Below are 26012 nucleotides of genomic sequence, written 5' to 3' on the forward strand. Positions count from 1 at the left end.
GCCGCGACGACGACCCACAGACAGCTCCAAATTCCCTACCAGTTTAGGCAACCTCTTGCGAGAGAAGACTCGACGAGGACAGCAGAGGTGAAGGTGCCCCGAGCACCAGCTCCTCATGTTGAGCCACTCGACGGTGCGAGCCGGGGGGGGCCCGTCCTCCTTGTGCAGGAGGATCAGCTGTTTGAGCGCTCGCACTGCAGTGATCTCCAACATCCTCTCCAGCTGAAAACACAGAGCAGCGGGTTTAGACAGAAGAATTACCTGAACCCAACATCACGGCAAGATTTTAAGGGATTTCAAGCACTCTGATGATGGGGGAGGGTGGGGGGGGGGGGGGGGGTCTTACCACCTGGAGGACAGAACCCAACCTATTTGGTGAAGGCAATGGCTCCTCGTTCTTACATGCTTCAAGTCGGCTAGTTACGTTCATCCCCGTATGTTTTACGGAAGCGAGATATTGCTGTCCTCAAAAGCTGAACCGAGCACCAGCTTCAGGAACGTGCTACAAGTTCGGGGAGTGGTGGACCCCACTCTACATCCCCCTTCCCTCTTGTCTGACCAAAATAACCGATCCCACTTGAAAGATACTGCGATAATAAGTCCACGAGGAAGGGGAGAAACTCATGAGACACATACACCGTACACATCACACACACTGCCTCACCTCGCCCACCGTGGGCTCCTGCTCTCCCAGCCCAACAATAAGGATGCAATCGGCCTGTCTGATGCAGCGCTGGGTCCACGGGGTCATGGTGCTGTCTGACTGGTAGAGAACAATTCGATGGATGTCCTCTTGCTGCCCCAACCAGCTCGACAGTCGATATTCATGAATACTGCAAGGACACAACGGCACGGCACTTCAGCAAATGCTAAGACGCTGGTTTGGAGGAACTAGAGAGAATAATCTCAGCTTCCATCTGGAAACCCATGCAAACACTTCAGATTTATTGGCGTTTTATGAAGCGTCAGCCTACAAAGATAGTCACTGCATTTTACAGTGAATTCTGTGAAGCACTTTGGGACATCCTCCAGATGTGAAAGGTGCTATATCCTGAGTGAAGCACTTGGGAGTCATCTCGACGACATGATAAGACACTATATCAATTGCAAGGATTATTATGATCTCAAATGCAAAGCTTGTTATCAAGATTATTATTGAACATTCTAGCAAGCAGTCAGTACACACAGGTACTGAGTTTGTAATTCCCTTCCCCAATGTGACGGGCAAGTGGATGAAGAAGGAAGAGCAAGAAAGGTGGATGGATGCGAAAAAAGGAAGGGCTATGCAATGAATATAGCTTTACCTGTCTAAAGCAGCAGATCCAAGGCGATCCTTGATAACATCACTATTCAATAGCAAAACAGGACCTAAAAAGAAATAAGTTACTTGGGTTTTCTGAAGCTAATAGTGTAAGGCACAATACAAACTCCCCACAGCATTTTTACTCAGGAATGACTTTGCAGATTCTGGTCTCAGATTTGACACATACTTGTGCAGAGGAAAAGCAATGATGAAACAAACGTTAATCGCATTTTGGTTGAAGTTCCATTTCAATTCTCCGATCTCCTTAGATCCCAAACTGAGCCTCAGAGCGGAATTGGGGGGAGGGAGGTGTTGGGGGGAGGGTGAGGGGGGGGGGGGTTCTGGCCTGGTCGGCAGCTTTTACTCCTGCCGAGTGGTTGGGGAATGCCAGGGACTTTGTGTCTGCCTCCTCGCTCAGTTCAGCAACAAGAGTCTCCTTTCATTTTCACAGAGAATGGAGCAAACTGGCAACAACAACAACAAATTACACTTGTACAGCGCCCTTCACGTCGGAAAGACGACCCAGGGCACTGGAGTCAGGGTTTTTTGAGCTGGGAGTTGGGGCCGGGAGGGGTGGAGAGCGGGGGCAGGGGGGGGGATTGCAGGTTCCCCCCCCCCCCACACCAAGCAGAGACAGTCCGACCGTCTTCAGGAACCATTCTGCGTTTGTCATTTCAGTTCGTAGCCCTCTCTCTCGCCTCCGAGTTAGAAGGTTGTCGGTTCAAGCCGCACGTTAGTACTCTGAACTGGATTTGAACGGGAACGCGGTGGGATGAAAAATAGCCCATAATGAGAAGAATTACAACCAGGAGAGAAAGGGGAGTATGAAAAATTTTAACCTAATACTCGAGAGACAATTTGTAAAATGTCAGACATCATCAGTCTCCTACAGAGCTGGAGCAACACGACCTGCAGAGCACTGAAAGCCCCCGACATCTGAGCGAGCGCACAGCTTCCTGGCGGCACACGTGCAAGTAACTAAAGATAATTGGATATTCTTTAAAAAGAGCCTTGTAAAACGCTGCAGGCTCAGTGACCTTTTATTCACCTCCCTGCTTGCTCCTTCGCTCTCCCAATTTATTTGATCCAAGGCGATAACCAGGAAGGCACAACGGTTCTACACAACAGGATGCCGAGCCAGAGAGGGGAAAATGAGAGGGAGGAAGGGAAATGGTATGCAGAGGATAAACTTTATCGCTAAAATGAGACTCTACATTAATGATATCAACTTAATTCAGTTGGTGTCACTCCTGCTCAAACAGTCAGAAAGTTGCGAGTTCATAAACCACATCAGTAAACGAGTCAGTGGAGCAGGTGGACACTCCAGTGTGACTCTGGAGGTGTATTACCAATGCTTCAGTTGAGATGTTGAACTGAGATCCTGCCCAACTGCTCAGGTGGACACTAACAATCCTATCCATCTGAAAAGGGAAGGAAGCTTCTCCCAGTGTCCTGGCCAACAACCCTCCGGGTAAACAACAAGTTACCTTTACATAGCGTCTTTCACATCGGAAGGACATCCCAAGATTATTGACCTCATGGTCTTTTGTGGGGCCTTTGCTGGATGCAAAATTGCTGCCTCATTTGCCTACTTAAAGAGATCTGAATGACATAAGAGGCGGAAGACTGACCAAGACATCCCCCCAAACCCCTCCCCACCGGCTTGTGGGACTTATGATTCACTCTCTTATTGCCTCCCCCTCAACTCAAAATCCACATGCTACAAAAAGGCCTCGACTCAGATTTGATTTTTTTCCTCATCGGGTTCCTCCACAACAAGATTGTGGTTCTTGAACCTCTTGGAGCTTTAGTTTAGTCAACATCAATTGGCGGGCTTACCCGCCACAAAGTGAAACAGTCAGTTCCAGGTCATATGGTGCACGCACCTTACATGCCTATTTAGTTCAATTGTAAAGCAAACAGAGGAACAATGGACACACAGCAGGTTGCAAATGATAATGGGTTTTTAATTATTCCTGCTGCGTAACCAATTACAAATACCACACATTAGTCTGGCCTTTAATAAAAGGGATTTGCCTGTTCTGTTTAAACTCAATTTTACCGTTGTGCCAAATGGGTTTTAAATAAGATAATAGAAATTTGTTAGAAGTTTGACAACCGTGACACGTTGTAAACTGACAGCTTAGCTTTCATTTAGCTGGAAGAAACGATAAGGTTATTACTAAAAGATGAATGGTTTTGCGAGATCCAGCAGATTTGTGCAACTGGCTGCACAGAAGTTTGAAAATAACCCCCCTCCCCACCAACCCCCATCCCCACAATCCCATTAAAAGTAAGCCCTCATTCAGAGTAATTTATCCTAAATGCAAAATCAAATTTGTGAAATCCAATTTTCTCCATTAAAAATGTATTTTTCTCTTTCCCCAAGACTCAGATGTGCACACACACACGAGGCAGCCATAATTAGACAACAATGAACAGTAACCTGCTGCTCTGAGCAAACAAAACTCATAGACACAAATGGAATTTTCTGTAATGAAAGGAAAAATCTGTACTCTCAGGCACCAAATGTTGCATGGGACACAGGGAGGCCTTGTGGCATTTTAATATCTTTTTAGCAGCAGGAAGCATTGAGTCACACGGCTAGGAAAAGTCTCATGATCTTTAGCCTGTCCTGAGCTCCATCTCAGGTTAACAAGGAACAGCAACTGCGGGGCTACTGCAAATGGTCTTAATGGCTCAGGCGAGAAGTGGGACGTCCTCCTGACGTGAAAGGCGCTCTATAAATGGAATCTTGTTGTTGTTGTTGTTGTTGTTGGAGGCTTCATTAGAGAAAGCTTGAAAGATTGCAGTGACGTATTAATGTCTACTTGCTATTTTAAATGCTCCCCGGTGATATGCGAAAATATAATTATCACTAATTTTTCACCGCTGCTGGCATCCCCTGAGGATCCCTGCACCGGTCGACTCCTTGTTACTTGAGTGGGTACCAGTGATTTAGTATCTGCTCAACAGCAGCCTCAATACCCAGTAAATAACAGTGGCTGCAGTTGAGCAGCTACTAAATCGCCTCCTAGGACAGTTCAAACCAGCCATCCACATTGCAGAAAATACACTCCCGAGACAATCCTCCCGTCAGGAACAATATTGTCAGCAGGCTTGTTGAGGAGGAAGGCATCGGCAATTGTGGAGACTATGAAATTTTGCCTACAAAGTACGCAGTCGGTACACTACAGGTTATTCTGGGAAGAGCTTTGAGACGTCCCGATGTGAAACGCATGATATGAAATGTACAACAACAACTTGGATTTATATAGCGCCCTTCACGGAGGGTAGTGTTTTCTTCAACCCTTTTAAATTCTGCCAACTTTCAGTCAGGACATTGCTCAAATGCTGGAGTGCTCTGCCCATCAACCGTGACAGCATTTGCAAGTCTTCCCTCACACACAACAGGTCAGCCTTCATTTATTTCACGGTTATAATGAACACTCATGCATCACAGCCATTAATGGGTGCGTGGGATGAGAATTAAAATGAAGAGCTCAGGGTTCGGGTAAGTGATTAAACTTTGCTCTTGTGGTTTACAGAATCTGTTTTTTCTGTCCCCTCCTCTCAGTTATTTTCTTACCGTACCTACCGAGCATTTTGGGCAATGGATACAAGCAAATTTGTTTTGTGATAACCCCACTGGCATCGGGATAACCAGTGCTGTTTAGTACAGCATGGAATTTGCCTGTTTCCTTGTGATAAGTTCATGCCTTTGGAACTACTGAAAAAGTCACTGAGGCCTCACTTCACGACTCTACATTTCACTCTTCCACTCCTCCAAACAATGAAACTTGAAAAGTTGAAGGTAAGGGAGGAGAGAGAGAGAGAGAGAGAGCAACTAACACCAGAGCAGTGAATAAAAGGGAACCAGAGCAACATGCAGGTTAAAAACAATCTTGTATTCCTGTTGAAAACATAGAAACAGGAACACAAGGTAAGCGAGTGATCATGATGCAAAGCCACCTGCAATGCTGCACTAAACCTATATAAACAAACTGAGCATGTAAATTATTCAGCTAAACATACGTTGAGACTTTAATTAAACTTATCGAGCCCCTTAATTATAAATTCATTTGAATGGGTTTTCAAATGGGAATGCACAAGCTGCCGAATGTATGCCAGCATTTCAATATTACCATCACCCGACATCACTGCTGATCTCAATGTCATCTTAACATGCAACCCTCTTTCTCATTGTTTGAATATTCACACAGGAGCTTGGCAGCCAGAATGGTGCAAACTATTAATATTCAGTGAAATCTGGTAAACTAATTCAGACTTTACATTCAGGTCTACGCTTGCGAAGAAGCTTTTCTATGCTTGAGCCACATTTCTAATCCTCCGGTTATTAAAAACGATAACAACCCTTTCAAAGCTAAGGTTTCGCTTTCATTTTGGAAGAGTTGTGGGGGATATCAACCGTGTGGTAACAAAATGGAACATTTATTCACTGTGGTAGCAGCTGCAATTATCGCGCAGAAATTACAAGCAGTAAATATTCAATGAACATTTCAAATTAAAATTCAGATTACATTTCACGAAGCTCAATTAATAGATAACCTTTTAATTAAACTGGTGTCTTCAAAATTACACCGCCTCAGTGTGACAGAATTGTTGAATTCAACATCTTGCTAAGACACTCATCTGTGCTATCAGTCTGGAGGCCAGTGTGTCTTGCTGAAAGGCTACAGCCTCACATAGCGAAGCACAGCATTGAGCAACATCAATAAACTCCCAGCAAAGCCCACGCAATATCTGACCACCTGTAACAATTGATTTACACAGCTCAATTCATTCACAGATATTTTCTTCAGAATATACTTTCCACAAAATGAAAGCCGCCACACTGAGACTACATTCCCAATGCGTTCAGGAAACGTTTACACCCCACTATTTAAATATTCAGTATCAAACCCGTAGCAACAGATGCTGTTCAGAGACTGTATACGCCCTTTAAGATTCTCCCACAAAATATACAGTCAATTCACTTTACAGTATATTCTGTGAAGCGCTTTGAGACGCTCGAAGACGTGATAGGGCGTCATATCAAATACAAGGATTATTATTATTGTATGTAGTAGACAGTAGCTTATCTAAAGGCGAGTGCCGAACAAAGGGTCACTCAGTTCACAATGTGGTGAAGTTTTGCTGTGTACAGGGCTGTTCGTCACATCGCAGTGCATGCAAATGCTCTTACCTATGGCACTGAGTGCGTGTCTGAGCTCCAGGGTGAATGCAGTGATGGGAACATCCTCAGTTACGGGCAGGATGGCTACAGTGGAGAGATTGCTGGCAGGATTTACCACTGAATCCCATTTGTTTCCCACCGTGTGAATTCCCAAGCCGCGTCCTGACAAGAGAAAATAAGTCAATTTTTTTTATTACTCTATGTTGGTCAGTTCTATATACGTGTATCATGTGTCTGGAATGTAACATGCGCTCTCCCTATCTTGAGGGATGCATGCTGCTTACCTAGTTGCGGAGAATATTAGACACAGGTTGATAAGAGCCAAGGCTTGGGGGATGTGTGTGTGCATATGATGGGGGGGGGGGGAAGAGGGGTTACTCCTGGAGTCTGACCATCTAAAACTCTATAGCAGTCTTATTGTGATAAAACCACAAATAGTAAGGGGCTTCCCCTACAGTCAGCGACCAGCCACGATTAGGAAAAGATCACCCAACAAACTAGTTAATATCCAATGAGGCTTTTTGTTAATTAAAACTAATCACTGAGCTGGTTGGTCATTACTTCCAGATGGACGAGCACATGGACTGTCCCCTCTTACATTTGCTGATCAAATCCTCATGTGTCACGGTCGAGCCTCCTTGAAGCGAGATGGTACTTGCTTCAACTAATCATTGTCGAGGACGTGTACACGGTCAAACTTAACGGGCCGCCTGTGTCGGATGTGCCAAATCTGGTCGATAAATCAATTTGCATTGAATTAACGCACAATGACAACCGTGATCCCAGTGGAGTTTGGATTTCGGAATGGTCAGGAAAGGGAGAAGGGAAAAGAGTTGGCTCTGTTTAGGACTTGCCTGTCAATGGCCCATTGACTTGCTGCAGGCTCCCCAAGATCTTCTGACCCAGGAGGTGAATCAGTCGTGTAACAACCTGAAATCCACAGAAAACAGTGTAATTAATTAGTCAATTAATTAAAGATCAGCCCGAGGCAATTCCTTGCTCGTGGACAGGCATCTCAAATTAGGAGTTCACATCCAGAGGTCAAATCTAACCTATTTTGTTCAGTTTACAGAACCATCGCTGGCTGACAAAACCAGCAAATATTCTCAGAATGGAGAGAAAATGAGAATGCATCAAATAATAAAGCCATGACTCCTTCGAACCTTAGCTGGAACTAACTTCCCTAATCCCAATTCCATCATGTTTTCCATGCCCTTTTTACATTCTTCTTTTTCAGATGCTTATCTAATTCCCTGTCTTTAACATCCACTTTGAGCAAAGGCGATAATAATAACCTCTGTGTGAAAAAAGCTTCTTCTAACCTTCCTGTCATAATCCTGAGTTTAAGCCCCTGCGTTGCCCAATTGATCAAGCAGCAGGAATAATCTTTCTCCGTCTACCATCTCAAAACCTTTCAGAATTTTCAAGAACTCCTATTAGGTGTCCTTTTAACCTTCTCGGTTTCCAGTGGAAACAGCCCAATCTGTCATTATGCGTATCATAATAAATTGAGCTAATCTTCCTTTAAAGAGACATCATAGAGAAAGAAAATACATGTTAATATACAATTCAGTTCTGGGCCTCTAGCTAAAAGTTATAAGTCCTAGTTTTCATAATAGGTAAACAATACTACTACTAATAATATTTCCATTTGATATAGCGCCATATTATATTGAGACGTCTCAAAGCGCTTCACAGAATATACTGTAAAGTGAATTGATATCTCAAGAGTGAAGCTTGTGAGAACAGCATAAATACAGGAAAAATGCTAGAATTCAGATGGATCTGACACCAACTCCTTTCTGTTCGAACGCCTACACTATGTGACCAAGTGAATCTTTCCCCTGTCAAAAATACTCAAGGATTTTCTTTGTGCGCAAAGTGTAATTATGGCACGCAAACACATTTAGCCTAAGGTAAGTGTAGGTGGAAACATCCCTTCATAAGCTTGGTTATTGGGTTGTCTATGCCTCGGTGATTCTAAGCCATTGACGCAGAGTCAGTGACATTGGTAGTTTGATCACTCAAGATACAAACAAGAAATAAAAGTTTTTTTTCCCTCCATTCAAGATCTCTTCTCGCAATCCAAATTGTTTGTCATTAAATGCAATCTAAGTCCCGATGACTCACTGCGCTGCAGTGTAACGATGGACCACTTCACCACCACCACCGAGTGACCACCTTCAGAAATGCCACACACAGCAATCAAATCAAACGTAACTTTTCAGTCACCGGCTCCGGGGAAACCTCTAATAACTGTACGACTGTATAATGCTAATTGATTTTGTACTTGAGGCGAGATCGAGATTGAACTAATAACGTGTAATTAACGATCTGAACAAAGCACAATCTACCATCAAGAGCACATGGCCATTAGGGTATGCAATAAATACCCATCACGTAGCTCAGCCTCTTTGCCTCTTATTAAACACTATCACAAAAGAATGAACCATTAGAGTCAAAACTGAACGAATCAAATGGGAGATGGGGAACATCTCAGCTGTTGTGTTTTTCACAACTCTGGATGTTCCACGGAGGGAAGATTCAATTTAAATGGTTCCTCTGATCTCCTTCAGAGCAACGCGGTGCTGAGAAAAATAAATCAACTGCTTACCCAAACTATATAACGTGTGCACTTCACGTTTTGGTACTTCCCATCGAATTCATTCCCCAATTTATACATTGGTCACAAAAAGGCAATCTATCAATCACGCCTTCAAAACATAACCTACAGCACTCAAACAGTCTGATTAATTCCCTTTTTTTTTACACAAGCACTTGTTTGTACAACAGCTGTGGTTATACTGTACTTACCTGCTCCTGTCTGCAGCTCTCACAACATTAAAGTCAAACAACAACAACAATTTGCATTTGTATAGCGCCCTTCTTGTCGGGAGGACGTCCCAAGGTGCTGGGAAAGACCAACAAAGACCAACAAATGCCAAAGGCTGCCTCACTTTTGGAACAAGGAAAGTTATTTCTTATATATAACAATAATCTTTGCATTTTGATATAGCACCTTATCACGTCTTCGAGACGTCTCAAAGTGCTTCATAGAAAATACTGCAAAGCGAATTGACCGTATACTTTGTGGGCGAAACACGGTAGCCAATTGCACACAGCCAATTTCTTCAATCACATTGGTGCATCACTTAAAAAAAACATCCTTGCTCATCCACTGGAACGAACTTCACAAGTAAAGTACTTTCCTTACCTGAGGATACCTGCGTTTGATGGAGTTCAAGGCACCCTCAGGGAGTTTGGCTAGTTCGGAGTCTCTCACTGCGTGCACTGTGGTGGCACTGGGCTGATGAGTAAGAGCTTCGACCTGCAGATAAAAGCATAAGTCAGTAGTAAGAAACCCTTCTGCAGTTCATAACCTTAGACCCACTTCCCTTCTCCTGGATACGAAGCGGGGAGGAGAGGTTGGAATCATAGAGAACATTAGTTTGGTCACAGTGGACACTGACAAGATAAAACATTCAATAATAATAATCCTTGTATTTGATTTAGTGCCTCATCACGTCTTCGAGACATCTCAAAGCGCTTTGCAGAGTGAATTGACTGTGTATATGTTTGCATTAGTACAGACATGAAATAAAGTTTTTGATGTAGAGCTCAAACGGTGGAAACTTATCAAAGCACTTCACCGGGAATTGAGCAGTGAAGTGTATTTGTAGGCACACACGGCAGTCATGTTTTTCACAGTAGTGACCGACAAATAGGCATGTAGTGAATAAACAATTCATCTGGAAGTTTCTTGGCCAAGACACCAGGAGAAACTCCATTTCTTTTTTCCCATTGCATGATGGAATCTTAATCAGCCACCTTGAGCAGGTAGACTAGACCGTGGTCCAACTTCCCATCTGAAGGACAACACGCCTGACAATGCAATGCTTCCTCAACACTGCAACGGACAGGAGGATGAGCTCAAAGATTCAATGTGCTGCAACCAACTGAACCACATGGAGAAAGGCAAACAAATTTAAAATCATACCCGACACAAAGGCGGTTGCTGTGCTAGAGCTTTGCTCCGGGATCCAACTAAAGACCGGTTTGGATCAAAGATCTCCCTCAGCCCACGGCACAGGGGCAGCAAAGAGGCTGGGGGACAGGTCACAAAAAGTAGGGACAGAGTCACTCACAGGTGATCTTTGCTCACAGTTTAAGTGTAAACAGTATCCTGGAATACGCAGACTTGATTGGATCACCACTGAGAAAGACTTCATTCGGCTCCTGTCCCCTTTGCCAACCCCATTTACCCCCTAATTTCCCTGGTGTTCACCATCTACATATTTTCATTTGATATTGTGCCAGACAAGACATCTCAAAGCAATTCACAGGTAATTGCTGTGTGAAGTGCAGTGAATATTTGCGGCAGCCAAATTGCACACAGCAATATTACACAGCAATATCCCACAACAGCCGTGGGGATTATCATCTGAGAGATTGCTGGCCAGGATACCAGGAGAAACTCCATTCCCCTTTTCAAACATTACAATATGATCTTTAATAGGTAGGCAAGACTCCAGTTTAATTCAACAACAAAATAATTCAACAACAATAATAATCCTCCAAAACCAAAAACAATAACAAATTGGTCATTTTCAATCTACGACTGTTTGTGGGACATTGCTGTGCGCAATTGGCTGCCGCGTTCGCCCACAAATATACAGTCAATTCACTTTACAGTCTATTCTGTGAAGTGCTTTGGGACGTCCTCCCGACGTGAAAAGCGCTATATCAAATGCGAGGATTATTATTATTATTATTAAAATTACATTTATAGAACGCCTTTCACGTCCTGAGGATGTCCCAAGGGGCTGGACAGTCAGGTGTCGAAGCCCGAGCATGAGGGAGGGGTGGTGTAAAGGTGAGGGAAGGCAGAGAGGTGGGAGGGCGACCGAAGGCACAATCGAAGAGAAGGGTCTTGAGACTGTCCTTGAAGGAAGCAAGGGAGGAAGCGAGGTGAAGGGACCGTGGGATGGAGTTCCAGAGTGTGGGGGCAGAGAGGCTGAAAGCTCGGCCACCGATGGTAGGGCAGGAGACGTGGAGCAGACTGGAGCCCACTGAACGGAGGGAGTGGGCAGGTTGTTAGGGAGTCAGCAGGTCAGAGAGGTAGGAGGGGGCAAGTCCATGGATGCCCTTAAAGGTGAGGACGAGGATCTTGAACTCGATCCTCTGGAGGATGGGGAGCCAGTGGATTTGGGCGAGGGAAGGAGTGATGGGGTCACGGAGCCTGGTGCATGAGAGGACACGAGCTGCAGAGTTTTGGATGATCTGCAGCTTGTGAAGGGAAGAGTTGGGAAGGCCGATGAGGAGGGAATTTCCATAATCGAGCCTTGATGTGAGGAATTCGTGTGAGGGTTTGGGCAGCCTGAGGGGTGAGGCATTGGCGGAGTCTGGCAATGTTGCGGAGGTGGTTGTAGGCAGTGCCGGTCATGGCATGGATGTGGGGGAGAAAGGACAGTTCAGGGTCCAGCAAGACACCCAAGTTCCTGACTGGCTTAGTGAGGGGTTGGATGGCAAAGGATGGCACCTCTGCAAATACAACACTCCCTCTCCCTAACATGACACTGGTCTGTGAGCTCAAAGTCATAGCACGGGACTTGAACCCAATGACGTTCTTAACCAGAAGTGAGTGTACGGTAAACTGAGCCAGGCTGACTCAAGCCACAGGATCTTTTAAACTTACCACTATAGGCACGATATCAAAGGATTTTAAAATTCAAGCACACAAATAAAATCACAATTACTTCTGAATTCATTTTGTCCTGCGTTCTCTTTGCCTTGAATGCGTCCTTCCTCCTCTTTGACATTGGCCCCCAGTTTCTCAATTTGAAAAAATTATTTTACGCACACAGCAAACAGGTCAGCAGAGTCGGAAAATTAATCCGTAGCAGCAGTGGGGATCCTAAAGGTGATGTGCGGTTGCTAAGCAATGACAGGCCTCGACTGCTTATGTGGATCGTGTTTAAAAATATCAGCTTACTCCGTAACAGGACCGCAGGGAACAGACAGCCCATTTGTGGCTGTAGTTCCGCGCCAGTTTTGCTGTTACAACGCAAGCATGTAAATGCTGAAGGCAGGCGCTGCTATTGTGTGTTAAACAATAACAGGACCCCAGTGGACACATCACTTGGCACAGCCAGATATATCAGTGTCTGAAAGTCAATAAATAGCTCCACTTTCTTCTCCCAAATTAACGTGTACGAGCATCACATAAAATAGATATTTCCTTGCTCTGTGTGTGTGTGTGTGTGTTTGGACGGGGAGAAAGAGTCTGGAAGAGTTATTACGAGGAAAGGAGAAAAATCAGTGAAACTAAAGTTCAATATTTACGAACCACTCCAATCAGATCGCCTCGTCCATATTCCCCTGCCAACTCCTTTTTCTTATCATCCTTCATGATTACCGATCGCAGCCGCCCATTCAGCACGATGAACGTACAGTCCGATTTATCCCCCTGCCTGCCAAATAACAACACCAAGAGAACAGTTACCCTCTCTTACCAAAAAGTGCTTCAAGTTGTCTGTCTGTGCTACGTACTCTGGGTCTCCTAATTGCAGTAGTGCCTGAACGGACCAATTGCAGTTTTTTTTATTGTACTGAAGATGCATTGGATTCAATTTTCCCATTAAAATACTACATATCTAAAGCCAAGTGTTTATAATAATAACAATCCTTGCATTTGGGAAAGTGTGCTATCACGTCTTCGAGACGTCTCAAAGCACTTCAGAGTATATTGTAAAGTAATTGACTGTATGTTTTGTGGGCGAAAAGGGGCAGCCAAATACGCACAGCAGTGTCCCACCAACAGTCGTGGGTTGAGTGCCCAAATTATTATTATTTATTTATTTTTTGCAGGGATTATTACCCCGGAAAAGCGATCCACCAATCGACTAACAACCGGGTTCCTACTTTTTGATTCTCTCCTCGTTAATTTCTGCAGTGTGTCAAAGCAGTTATATTTTTTCCCCTTGTACATTGATTGGGCATCATTTACCCACTGTTAAATGTTGTACCAGTTATCGCTGCAGAACATTACCTCTGAACCTCTACAGGAGGGGCCATTCAACATCTGCATTAAAAGGAGTCGGAGCAATCTGCTGGTAACAACGAAACAGATTGCACACACGCGATTCATCCGACACGAGATACTAAAAAGGAATCGCTTTCCACTATAGCCGTCAGTGCAAATACCCACTTCAACGTGCTTACCTGTATAGTGCTCGCCCTGCCTCCACTGCCATCCAGTCCAGAGCAAAATCGATCTGTCGCACAAATGGAGATACTCGCCTCACCACCGTGTGAGCCACAGTCAACACAACATTCGGCTTTTCCCGCATGATCCTTTACAAAGGAGAGAAGAGCAGCTCAGCACGTTGGTTCATCATCAGGTGGGAAATGCAGCGACTTGGATGGGTTTCTATTCAGGCAACAGTGGAAAAGACAGGGGACTCACTCATAGAAGTTGCACTTGGAGATGCAGAGGAAGTTGCAGTCTCTCTGGGCTTTGATGGTGAAGATGAGCGGTTCGCCAGTCAGCACGGCCAGTTGTCCCACGATCTCCCCGGGATGAGCCACAAACAGACAGTTCTCCTCCTCCCTGTCGATCATCCTCTGGTAAACATGCAGCAGCCCCGAGATCACAAAGTGGATGCTGACATCCTGAGGAGGAAGCAAATTTGACTGCCGACAACTTCCTCCATAACAATCTCTCCTTTTCAAAACAATCCCCACCCCCTTCTATATTTACGCCCAAAACCAAGATGGCCGATAGAAACCCGTGGCCCCCTTTCTTTTTTTAAAAAATAAAAGTAAAAGGAGCAAGCACAGGTGTTGGGAAGAGACAACACCGAGCAGGTAACTGACACCGGAGCCCGTGGATTCGCTCCATTCAACGCGTCACGGAAAGTCAAGGGATTGGAGGCGGAAATGTACCAGCAGCCGGCGGAAGGTCACGGGAAGAACAGCTGCGAAGGATTTCATTAGGATCACGATCAAACAAAAAAGCTGACGATATCCCGGAGCTAATCTCAAAATATTTATGTCGTGTTATGACCATTTTTATCTGGGGGATTGTTGGCCATACATTTTGGTTGTTACATTGCAGCGTTATGGATTGTTCTACTTTTTAAGGACAATTCGTCCTTGACTGTCCAGCATCTTGGGACGTCCTCCTGACGAGAAAGGCACCGTACAAATATAATTTGTTGTTGATGTTGTTAACGCTTTCCCCCCTACTCCCAGAAAATATTTTTTTTTAGTGAATGCCGGATTTACCTGGTCACCTTGTTTTGCCACAACTGTCCCAGCTTTAACATGGTGAAGGGTCACTCTACCATCAAGTAGCGTTGGATCCTGAGAAACACAGGGTGAGGGAGCAGGAAGAAAACAAATACCGATAAGGAATATTTATTTCCTGCTTATCTCAGTGCCATTTCGATTTTAATATTTCCTCGTCACATCAAGTAAGTTGCTGGACTGATGCGTATTTTTTTAATATAAAAAGTGCGAGGTTTACGGAGTCTGCAGTGAACTAGACCACTTTGTCACGATTCAGAACCCAATCCTTGGTGTAAAAACACCTGAGGCTTAAACGCTCAGAAAGCTTCTTTCACTACAAATTCTGCTTCCAGAAGATTCGCCATTATTCCTGAAGCAGATGTGCTACGGACTGAATGACATGTGGGGAGGAAGAAAATCAGTTTAGCATTCTCTGCTCAAGTGCGATAGATTGCTCGATAGATCAGACGCTGGCTGGGCCTAGCCAGTTTTGAAAAGTGTGATCAATCAGTTGCGAGGATACCAATAGTCTATTGTACTTGATGCACATCCGTGCCGTTTGCAACCTTGCAGTCCTAATATCTACTAAACATCTTGCCATTCAGACAATTAATGCTAGTCGCTGTCAGTGATAGATTTCCTAACTCTCTTGATTTTGAAGAAGGTAAGGAAGCTCCTCTGTGGATCACAGCGAGTAACACAGCACTTGCCAGCCAGTATATAATTAATCTGACAGGACGATGAATTATTTACAAAAACATTTTGTCTTGCTTACTTAAACACTGGTCTGTGGTTTCAAAACAGAACGTATCTGCTGATTCACATCGACAATACCAGGGTGTGGAGGGATTGTAAACTGCTGTGTAACAGTGCAGAATTAAAGAAAAGGTTTAGAGATACATGGCTTTAGAGCTGCGAGCATAAAGTATGAAATAGATAAACTGACTACTTTAAGTACATTCCTACGAGAAGGGATAGAAGCATAACAAGGTCAAGGCCAAAATAGTGAACCATGTCAAAACTAACCTACATTTATTTTAGAAGATGAGAGGAATCAAAATAACAAGGGCTCAGGATTCATAAAAGTTCATTCAAAGCAATGTTAAAAGTGAGCAGGTAACGGCAAAGCAGTTATGGGATCCAATTGAAGTTTGCGTGTTAAACAGCAATAGATGCGTGAAAAGATTTATAGAAGAGAGACCCAATGTGTTAGATACACACACACACGGCTGCACTTTTACTCTCACACAGTAGTAATAAAGAGAAATTGCTTCTGAGTAAGGCATTTGTGTGAAACGGCAGCAGGCAGCACGCAGTTCCTTCCACTCACGTGACATCTCTCTTGAATATAGGCTTGCTCCTGACCTAGATAAATTGGTGGAAGGACTGCAATGTAGTTACAAATATTCTAATCAGATCTGAAAGGCATGGAAATGTTTGTCGTATAATGCAATCAGCCCGCCTTGTTCTGAAAAGGTTAGCAAGTGGAAGGATATTACTTGAGGCAGACATTTCCAAAATGATGTGCATTTGGTTTACACCACTCAGATTTACCGGGGAGTGAATTGTGTCTCACTTTCCAATTGACCTGTAATTCTTTGGCTTAAAAGTCCTGTAAACAGAGTTGACCTCGCATGAATAAACAGCACACTCAGAAACTGTTTGCTTGCAAGTTTCCCACAGGAGAGTGCGGGTTTTTCAGCAGAAGTATTACCTCCAGCAAAGGAGAACCTAAACTGAAATACATCACTTGTTCGAGGTCAATAAGATTCAATTAGATTTGTTGTCAAGTCAGGTTTTCAACAACAATAACAAAATTACATTTGTAAAGAGCGCCTTTCAAGTCAGGAGGCGCTGGACAGTCAGAGTTTCGGACCCAAGCTGGGGGTTGGGATCGGGGAGGGTGGGGGGGCGGGGAAGCAGGGTGATCTAAAGCACGGTTGAAGAGGAGGGTTTTGAGATGGGTCTTGAAGGAGGCAAGGGAGGGGGTGAGGTGGAGGGAATGCGGAATGGAGTTCCAGAGGGTGGGGGCAGAGTGGCAGAAGGCCTGCCTGTCAATGGTGGGGTGAGCGAGGCAGGAGCCCGCTAAGCGGAGGTAGCAGGCAGGATAGTAAGGGGTTAGGAGGTCACAGTGGTAGGGGAGAGCAAGATCATGGAGGGCTTTGAAGGTGAGGACCAGGATCTTGAACTGTATCCTCTGGAGAGGAGAGCCTAGGTCTTGTTGATGGTCAACTGAAGAAAGTTAGCTCTCATCCACGACTTGATGTCTGGAGTCAAGGGTGGAGACAGAGAGATAGAGTTGGGTGTCATCTGCATACATTTGGAAGTTGACCCCATGTCTGCGGGTGATGTCACCAAGAGGGTGCATGTAGATGTTGAAGAGGACGGGACCAAGGACAGAGCCCTGAGGAACGCCACACAAGATGGCGAGGGGCATTTTCGATAGAGCCTGCCCAATTAGAAATTGGGTGAAGCTCGTCTGTTTGAACTCCCACCTCAAAAGATTCATAGTGTAGAAAACGAGAAGTCTTCAAAATGATGTATTATCAAGAGGCAAACAATTACCGCAGTGTCAGCTCACATCAGACAGCCCCTGGTGATTTTTTGGACTAAAGGCATGAGTTGCAATGCCTTTATCAAGTGTTGCTCGACTCCACATGAGGCAGTGAAGATGCTGCTAATTAACTGAGGAGTGAAAATTCAAGCTGATTCACCCCTCTATATAGACGCAGATTGCTGAGGCCAATTGTAACAACCCTACTGCTGGCCCAGACAACATCAGGTAATAAAGGTATCTGGGTCTGTCCCCTCAATTTTGAAGGTAGTTTCTTACAAATTATTTTCCTAAACCGCCAGAAGCTTAAAATGAATTTAACAATTTGGCAAATTCTGAAATGCTGCATTAATCCAGCCTCAAGTGGAATTCCTCCTCATTGGTCTGTATAGATGAGAAAGCATTCCTCAAGGAACCAACAGGCTACATGAGATTTGAGGACAATTTGGGAATCATCACAGTATGTCGTAGCTGTAAGGCTAGCCAATGCACAAACTTTGTTATAATAAATATCTCAGAACTCACGTCCAGCTTCATCAAAGTCAGGAGATCTTTCTTGGCAGCCTCTAAGATCATGTGGACTGGCTTCTGATTGCTGATTACCCCTGACCGCTCCTCCCCCTCGATGTAATGGAACACCGCAGATGGCTGATCGATCATGGTAACCGTCTTCTTCAGTGAAGACTAATGAAAGAAACCAAAGAATGAGTTAAGATCGTTCTGTTGTTTGAGCTTTCGACCAATTCGCCCACGAAATACAGTCAATTCACTTGACAGTAAATTCTGTGAAGCACTTTGAGACGTCTCGAAGACACAATACATCAAATGCCAGTATTATTATAAAACCTGAATGAAAAGTTATGCCTAAATGTCGTACAACAGCTTCCCAACCAGAAGGATATGAGCAGGAGTTCACCACTTCAAACTATGTTGTCAATTCTCAGCCAGGCAACAAGGTGGAGAATCCATGAGTAGCAAAATTTCCACTTGGGACTTGGGGGCGAAAGAAAGGGAAACCTTTCATTTACCTTAACGGGACCTGAAGAATGCTCTTCTGTTGATAGACTGACTCTTGCTCGTTCAAGGGCCATCTCTAGGTCTGATTTGGCACTGGGAGATCCTCCTGCAAAATAAACCCAATTCCTCACAGACCTTTGCACGTAAGCTACTCCAGGTTTTACATCTCTGGTTGACAGAGAAGATAGGTTCTGACCTACAATTCTCTCCAGGACTGTTAAGCTCCAGACCAAGGGGCACTTCACTGGAGAGAAAGCAGGTAAGTAGAACCTTGAATAATTTCTCTGAAGAGGGTGGGACAGATTCCAGTGCTCCCATTGCAAACCACAGCTGAGATCATCTCACTCACTACAGATCAAGGAACAAACCAGAGGTTTGTGGGCAGTCAAACAATGCATTCAGCAACTGAGCCTGAGTGAGCCTGGGGCAATTGGAGATATTTTATTAAGGATTAATAAAATGTCACTGTGTACTTCACCCTACATGAGAGAGTGCAGAGCAGCGGTTACAAGGCCACCGCAAGATTTTTCCTGCAACATCATCAAGTTCTCCTATATAAGGTTCTTCTATATATTGTTAACTGACCTGGGACATCCAAAGGCATGGAGGTTGAACGATATCTTTTCCCTTGACTGACAGGTATGTCCATCGCAACACTCTTTGAGTCTGAAATTAATAAATTAAAGCCAGTTATGTGGAATGCATCTACAATTCCCATCATCACAAAACATATGACACCAGTCAGAAATGACCATAATGTAGAACACACTCGACAGCCAGAATCTCCTGATGGCTCAGCAAGTTTCCAAGGTCCCAACGTGGATCTTCTGAACTGTGTGACACCGCTACGCGTTCCAGCGATTCGCAGGCAGGTCAGAAGGTCCCAGCCTAGATTCCCCAGTCTGTGCTGAGTTCGCTGATACCAGTTTCTCTGCTTAATTAATTCCTTCATCAAAGAGCGTGATAAAAAACTGTGGGAAGCAGAAATCAACGATACAATGACTCCCCCCCTGGCCAGAAATATCCCTTTCCTTCTCAACAGGCTTTCTCTTTCACAACTAGTCCCTTGTGATGCTCTTTACTAAACGGCCTTTAAAAGTCTCAATATCTGCGATAGAATCCAGTGTCCTAGTTACATTCTGATTTTGCAATTGCCATTATACTATTCCCCCCCACCAAGCAGAGCGGTGCTTAAATCACTTCACCAAAAAAGTTGCAACTCATACAGCTTTTAGAGTAATGGACAGTATAACTCTCATAGACAAACTTAAATCTTACTCGTAAATCAAGCCAGAATATTTCCACAGCAGGAACTCATTTCCTAAATCCATTTCTGCCTTTGATCAATACACACTTAAAATATCCACCGTCATCACAGCCTTTGACAAACAACTGTGCAACACTGACGCAACTCGGCCACTGCTCAGCAACCTGACAGCTTTGAGGTCCTTGAAATTCTCTGGATCGCAACCCACTGGTTTGTATTGGAGTCCTGTAGCTCAGTGGTTAGAGCACTCGCAAGCGAGAGACCTGAGTTCAATTCCCGGCAGGTCAGGGCGAAACCTTGGGCAAATTTCCTTACTCCACACACCTAATAACAATCCCTCCAAAACAAAAATAAATCGGTCATTTTCAATCTACAACTGTTTGTGGGACATTGCTGTGTGCAATTGGCTACCGCGTTCGCCCACAAATGTACAGTCAATTCACTTTACAGTGTGTTCTGTGAAGCGCTTTGGGACGTCCTCCCGACGTGAAAAGCGCTATATCAAATGCAAGGATTATTATGATTATTATTGGTGTGCCAGTTTTGAAACTACATAAAGGGTATGAGGCAAATCACCCAGAGTAAAGCGTGGAAATATTCAGCAGCAATTGATCAAACAGCACAGTTTCAATAGCAAAAGGACTGGAATTCTGTGCTGTCACTGCGCTTTTGGTGTGAAAGTGCTTGACCCATGAATACTTTACTTGAAAAATCATTGAGAAACACGTTGGGCCTGAGCTTGTGTGTGGTCGAGTCGTGCAATTCAAGCCAAAGCCACGACGTTGATACATTATGCTACCAAAATAGAACTTTGGGAGTATGGTTTAAAAAGAATAATGCAACAAGGGAGCGCCTACAATGTACTAAAAATACCAACCTTAAAGCAGGTTTGCAAAAACAAAAAAGGCAAGTCAAAAGGTATTGTTAAATAGTGTTCCTTTAACAATCTCATTAATGAAATTCGATTTGTTTCGGAAAAAGGTGATGGGAGCTGGCGGCTCAAAGATAAGGTCTAAGACTCGGTTCAATCCCTTGATGTATCCGTGATCAGACTTCAAACACCCCTTTCTGAATTTAACACATTATCTCTCAGCCACAGTGACACACACACACACACACACACACACACACCAGCCACACGCCATTACAAAATGAAACCTCATTTCTAGGACTGGACACTCATGAGGATAATCCATGTTTTTCAAAGGGACTCTTTCTTGATCTCACATGATGCAACCCCAGTCCAGAGGGCAATCCCTGCTACCCAGACGGTGCTAATGCCTTCCTGATCATGACCAACCGAAAGACAACCCAGGTCACTCTGCATTTAGTTTTGCTCGTGCAGTGATCGCAGTGATGCCTGACCTCTGCAGAGGCATTTGAGATTTACATGTGGAGCATCACTCTTCAGCTCCAACCTACCACTCAACTCTTGATCATTTATACACAATACTTGGTTGAAATCTTCAGCAGCATATATTTGAGTTATACAGTACAGGGTTTGAAAATAACGTAGAAAATAATGACTCATTGAAGAAACAAGACAGTGAAACTGCGACGATTTCCATATCTTTCGAGATTAACGTGCTGCAACGTTTTACAATCATTTCGATGAATCTCTAATCGAAAATGAAAATTAAAAAAAGAACGGATTTTTACCGGTCTCCACAGCGCGTGCTGGAACATCACCACATCTGCCCGTCTTCTCCCAGTGATCCTCGTCACTGCCCGGGACTGAATGCTGTCTCTTCACTGTTCTGCTGGGGCTTGTTGCTGCGATGCTGGACAGGGACACTAAGGGAATGGCCTGGCTTTCCTGCGTAAAAAACAATTGTCGAATGCAATTAGCTTTGTTTATAGCGGCCTTCAGAGGCTAGTATTGACAGACTGTTGAGCTGCTTGCGAAACCTGTACTGTGTGCCTCACTGTAAGAAATGTTTTTTTTTAAAGTAATAGATTACATTCTAAAATTTGGTAATCACGAGGCAACACAACCAACAGTTTGGTCAATGCTATCTTGGGCATCGAGACCAACGCAGTGTTGGGTCCAATGTCTTTGCTCAGCTGAATGAACAACCTGATCTGCTCTAAAGCAGGTTTGTTCACATTGATCCACACGTCGTCGTGAGATGTTGCTAACACACTGGCCTGATACGACTGCTCGCTTGGCACAAAATCTCACTGAGTGTCTTCAGCGGAACCAAGGAGAGAAATCAGCCCAGGATCACACTTCAGAGACTGGAGACCCATTTTCCAATCCCCTACATTAACCTTTGTAGCAATCATTATTTGAGATGAAGCGAAGAATTGGTTCTGGGTTGGTTCAGTTCTTTTTCTGTCATCTGACTTGAACGGTGACAAACTGGCAAGCATGTAATTCCATTTTACACTGCAATTTTAAGGAACTATTGGATCTAATTATTAATATCACTGTTGACCATTTCATGCCAGCTATGTTTGAGATTGTACCTCAAAGGGGGCCCTCAATGAAACTGTGATTTTCAAATCACTGGATGTCACATGTAGTTTGTTTTATTTTCTGTTTTAACCACATACCGAATTGAACAGTTCCGTGGTCAGGCCCAGGTAGTTGTGCAAAGCCAGGAAGGTCACTCTCTGCAAGCGCACCATAATTATCTGGGAAAAAAGGAACACTTATGATTTTGATCAGCTAGGTGTCCGGTTTGAAGCGAAGACTCGACATGAACAAATTGGTTTAAACTTTTTTGTGAGTGTCCAGGTATTTCTTCATTTAGAGCTCTTTGATACCAGATACTACAGTATTATATCATTAAATATTGTAGTATTAGCTAAGGTACTTTATAAAAAAAATGGAAAACATCAAGTCACAAAGAATGGAGGATTCATTTCCACACACAAACTCCACTCACTGTAACATTCACTCGACCACAAGAAGCAAAGTGGACTGACGGGTAGCTCCAACAGCAACAACTTGCCTTTACTTAGCGCCCGTCACAAAGTGCAGCGTCCCAGTTCCAGGGCCTCAATCGCACGTGCGTGGCTGTGAATCAAATTCAGAAGCTTCGGGTTGGCTCCTGGCATTGGACACGCTTACCTGAACTACTCGGACCAGGGTCTCGGGGTATTTGTGGAAGACGGATTGAAAAGCACTGGCTGGCAAGCGGAGAACAGTGGTCGGTCCTGCAGCCCGCGCAGAAACTGTTTTATAGGGAGCTGGGTAACCCTAGAAAACACCACAGAAAAAGTTACACAAAAAAAAATTTACTTTGCAAGCTCCAAAGTATCAAGCAGCACCAAACAGCGATCTATCCAACTTCCCAAAAGAATTATTTAGCTACATCTATCTCCACACCAAATAACCCTTTCAGTTCCCAACCTAACAATATTGATCAGCTCATTCTTCTGCCTCCACACTTTGCCGGTACAATATCAATGTAGGAAGTAGGAATGAATAAGGGCATCTATTTACGGCCGAGCTTTCACAAGTGAGGCTGTAAAAAGTGACCAAGACATCTGTGCGTCATTGCAGCAGCTAATCACTGCTTCCAGCCATACAACTGCCTGTCCAGTGAGGTTCTGCTCCTGTGTGCTGTCACTTTTGTTGACAGTACAGACAAATTGCAAACGACCCCATTCTTGGAAAGACCACGAGGAAGCACAGATGATATTGCTCAGCTCACACACTAAAAATGGGGAAACGTACAGGAGGATGTCAGAGGAACTGTACGCCAGCATGAGTCGGTGCCTCCAGGAGAACAAGGAAAGGCCACCCAAATGAAAAGCATTCCCAAGGAACTGCAAACAGAGGAGCCGTGGACGCAAGAGTTAAATTAAGCTGTGCAATCTGATAAAGGTGAACAAAGTACACCATCTGAATGTAATTATCTCCTTGAATGAGTTAGTGCCCACTTCTTAAAGGTGCTCATACAGTGATAACACAACCAAAACCAAAGCTTCTCTTATCAAAGCGACTGCGATATCAGATAATTAAATCCTGCACGGAAACCTTTCAACGCAATGGGAAGATCAGCTTCGCATCACACGGTTGGAGAGTTCAACATTGATTTTCACACAGAAATTGTACACATTGTAGATTATTAACTCCTGCACTTGACCAATGAGGTCCTGTGGGTTTACGACTTCATCGTGGAGATCAATAACATGTCAACTCATTACACAGCAAGATCTGGAAATTTCTTGGTCGGTCCCAACAGGAATCAAGGGTTAAAATCCAAAAGCAAAATTAAAATTCTGTCAATAGCTAGGCAGGGAAGGAATAGCTCTGCAAAAAAATGCAAGGGCAAACACTTCAATTTAACAACACAAATGTACAGGTGTGCAAGATGCATCGTTGAACTCATCTGGTCGATTGGCTGCAGAGCGGTTTACAAGCATGAACGATTCCATTCCCAACAGAATAAGCAGATGGAGAGCAACAGCTATTACTAATAGGGCAGATTTGGTGATGCAGCTCGTTCAAAATTCGTGGAGCACCACCAATATACATCCACGTCGGGAGCTAGTTCCCTTTGTCCAAGTGTCGCAAGCACTTATCGAGGTTTGCGATAGCCCAAAATTGATTATTCCTGGTAAAATAGGATGATAACGATTGCAGACTGAATTCACTGCAACTCGCTTAATAATCCTTACTTTTTTTTTTGGGTACAGAGCCTTCCATGTCAGGAGGACATCCCAAAGCGCTCACAGGGTACCCTATGAGGTCGTGACTGTGTATGAACCACACTTCTAGAAAATAACTGCTGAATATGGTACGCTAAACGATAAGATTAAACCAACTTTTATGTAAGTAGACACGGAAGCTGATTTGACCCAGAAATTCTAGTACTAAATAAAAAGTTCTTCTTCACACAGTCCAGAGTATACTCACAGTGATGACATCCACGATACTGAGCAGACTGTGCACACTGTCCCCTGGAAGCACTTCCTTCACCACCACCTCAGTCCCATCCTGATCAAGCACAGAACAGTGAGTGCGCCCATATAAACCCCATTAGAAGACAACAACCATCAGAATATTAAACATATCTTTTCCAGAACTCAACAATACATCTTTCATCCTTAGTGGCTCAGCACAAGGGTGACCCTGTTACACGGCAGTACTCTGGGTCCAATATTTCAAGCTCCAGGGAAGTGCCAAAGCAGATCTCTGGGTCACCAAGTTATTAATAAAGTCACTTCTGCACAACGCAGAAGTCCGACATTTGTTAGCGTGGGAAGCTGGCAAGCCAGTGTCAGAAGCTGTACTTCCAACGTAGGTCCATAGTAGACCTCTAAGCAAATTTGCACTGAACCAGAAGCATTCCAAAAAGGTTGCTGTGTGCTGTGTGCATGTATAGGAGAGGGCCAATGTTCTGACCATGGCATACTAGGTAGTTAGTTTGAGTTCAGGATGAGTTTCCAATCCTGCCATGAGAATAAGACAACAAGTGGGAGATTAGCTGCTTCCTTTGACTGTATGAAAAGTCAAAGAATGAGTCACCCAGGCAGGAGTGTCAAAGCGCAGAAGGATCTTAAATTCAATGCAACACAAAACAGGGAGCCAGTGAGACTTGGCAAGGTTGAAGGTGACAGGCGAGGTAAGGGCTGCAAAGTTCCGGAGGTCATTTTTTAAAAAAATTTTAAAAGTGGCAACACACAAAGTTGAAATGAGCTGAAGTGGCTAAGCCTGAGCAGCAGGACAGGAGGGAAAGGCAATCTTACATTCTCGTTAATGCACAGCTCCAGCTTCCCTTCCTGCACCACGTAGATGCTGTCGTCGATCTCACCCGGTCGGAAGACGTACTCCCCCTCATGTAACTGGACAAAGAACATGTATTTGCACAGTTCCAGGAACAGCGGTTTCTCAAAATGTCCCAATACTCTGGAAAGAATAAAGGATTAACAAATTCAACGCTGCGGTTTTTCGCAGCAAGCTTCGCAGGTAATTACAGCACAAGCTGGAAGCCAGCTCCCATCTTAAAAGAATACTTTACACTCAAACCAATATCAAGCCCAAATGTTCAACGCAATCATGATAGCTTTACCAAGCATTGGATCTCAGATATTGACATTACCTATTGAAGCATTAAATCAGTGAGAGGACAATTCAAAACCAATTGCAGGCATCGAAGGGTGAAGAAAACAGAAGAGAGGTGTCGACTGAAACTCCCTCCTTAAATTAGTATGCGACCATTCAATGCTGGTGACAGACTCAAAACTAAGTAGAACATCGACAATGAGTTCAGACACAGTGATTGAGATGGGCAAAGTTTGGGTATTTGGATGTCCATAAAAATCATTTGAAATGTAATGGCTGGTCTGAAAGAGGCAGTGAGGACTTTGACCTGGTGTCTGGAGCGCCAGGAAAGGGGAAAGGAGCAAAGGGTAGAATTAAATAGATTGA

The 26012-nt window shown here is 44.1% G+C and overlaps 1 protein-coding gene across 3 annotated transcripts in view; it reads right to left on the bottom strand.

Moving 5' to 3' along the window:
* Positions 1–26012, bottom strand: part of pnpla7b (patatin-like phospholipase domain containing 7b) — a 60873-nt gene that overhangs the window by 21226 nt on the left and 13635 nt on the right. For all 3 annotated transcript variants that reach the window (XM_042337449.1, XM_007900344.2, XM_007900347.2), the window contains 18 exons: positions 25331–25490; positions 24498–24578; positions 22704–22832; positions 22184–22264; positions 21287–21443; positions 18946–19026; positions 18372–18466; positions 17869–18027; positions 14787–14864; positions 13966–14171; positions 13722–13853; positions 12847–12970; positions 9715–9828; positions 7355–7430; positions 6510–6662; positions 1305–1368; positions 665–833; positions 40–222 (listed from right to left, as the gene is read on the bottom strand). In XM_042337449.1, the coding sequence (XP_042193383.1) occupies positions 40–222; positions 665–833; positions 1305–1368; positions 6510–6662; positions 7355–7430; positions 9715–9828; positions 12847–12970; positions 13722–13853; positions 13966–14171; positions 14787–14864; positions 17869–18027; positions 18372–18466; positions 18946–19026; positions 21287–21443; positions 22184–22264; positions 22704–22832; positions 24498–24578; positions 25331–25490 (2242 nt within the window). The remainder of the gene's footprint in view (positions 1–39; positions 223–664; positions 834–1304; positions 1369–6509; positions 6663–7354; positions 7431–9714; positions 9829–12846; positions 12971–13721; positions 13854–13965; positions 14172–14786; positions 14865–17868; positions 18028–18371; positions 18467–18945; positions 19027–21286; positions 21444–22183; positions 22265–22703; positions 22833–24497; positions 24579–25330; positions 25491–26012) is intronic.

Source organism: Callorhinchus milii, unplaced genomic scaffold, assembly GCF_018977255.1.
Source record: "Callorhinchus milii isolate IMCB2004 unplaced genomic scaffold, IMCB_Cmil_1.0 Scaffold8, whole genome shotgun sequence".
NCBI classification, from domain to species: Eukaryota; Metazoa; Chordata; class Chondrichthyes; order Chimaeriformes; family Callorhinchidae; genus Callorhinchus; species Callorhinchus milii.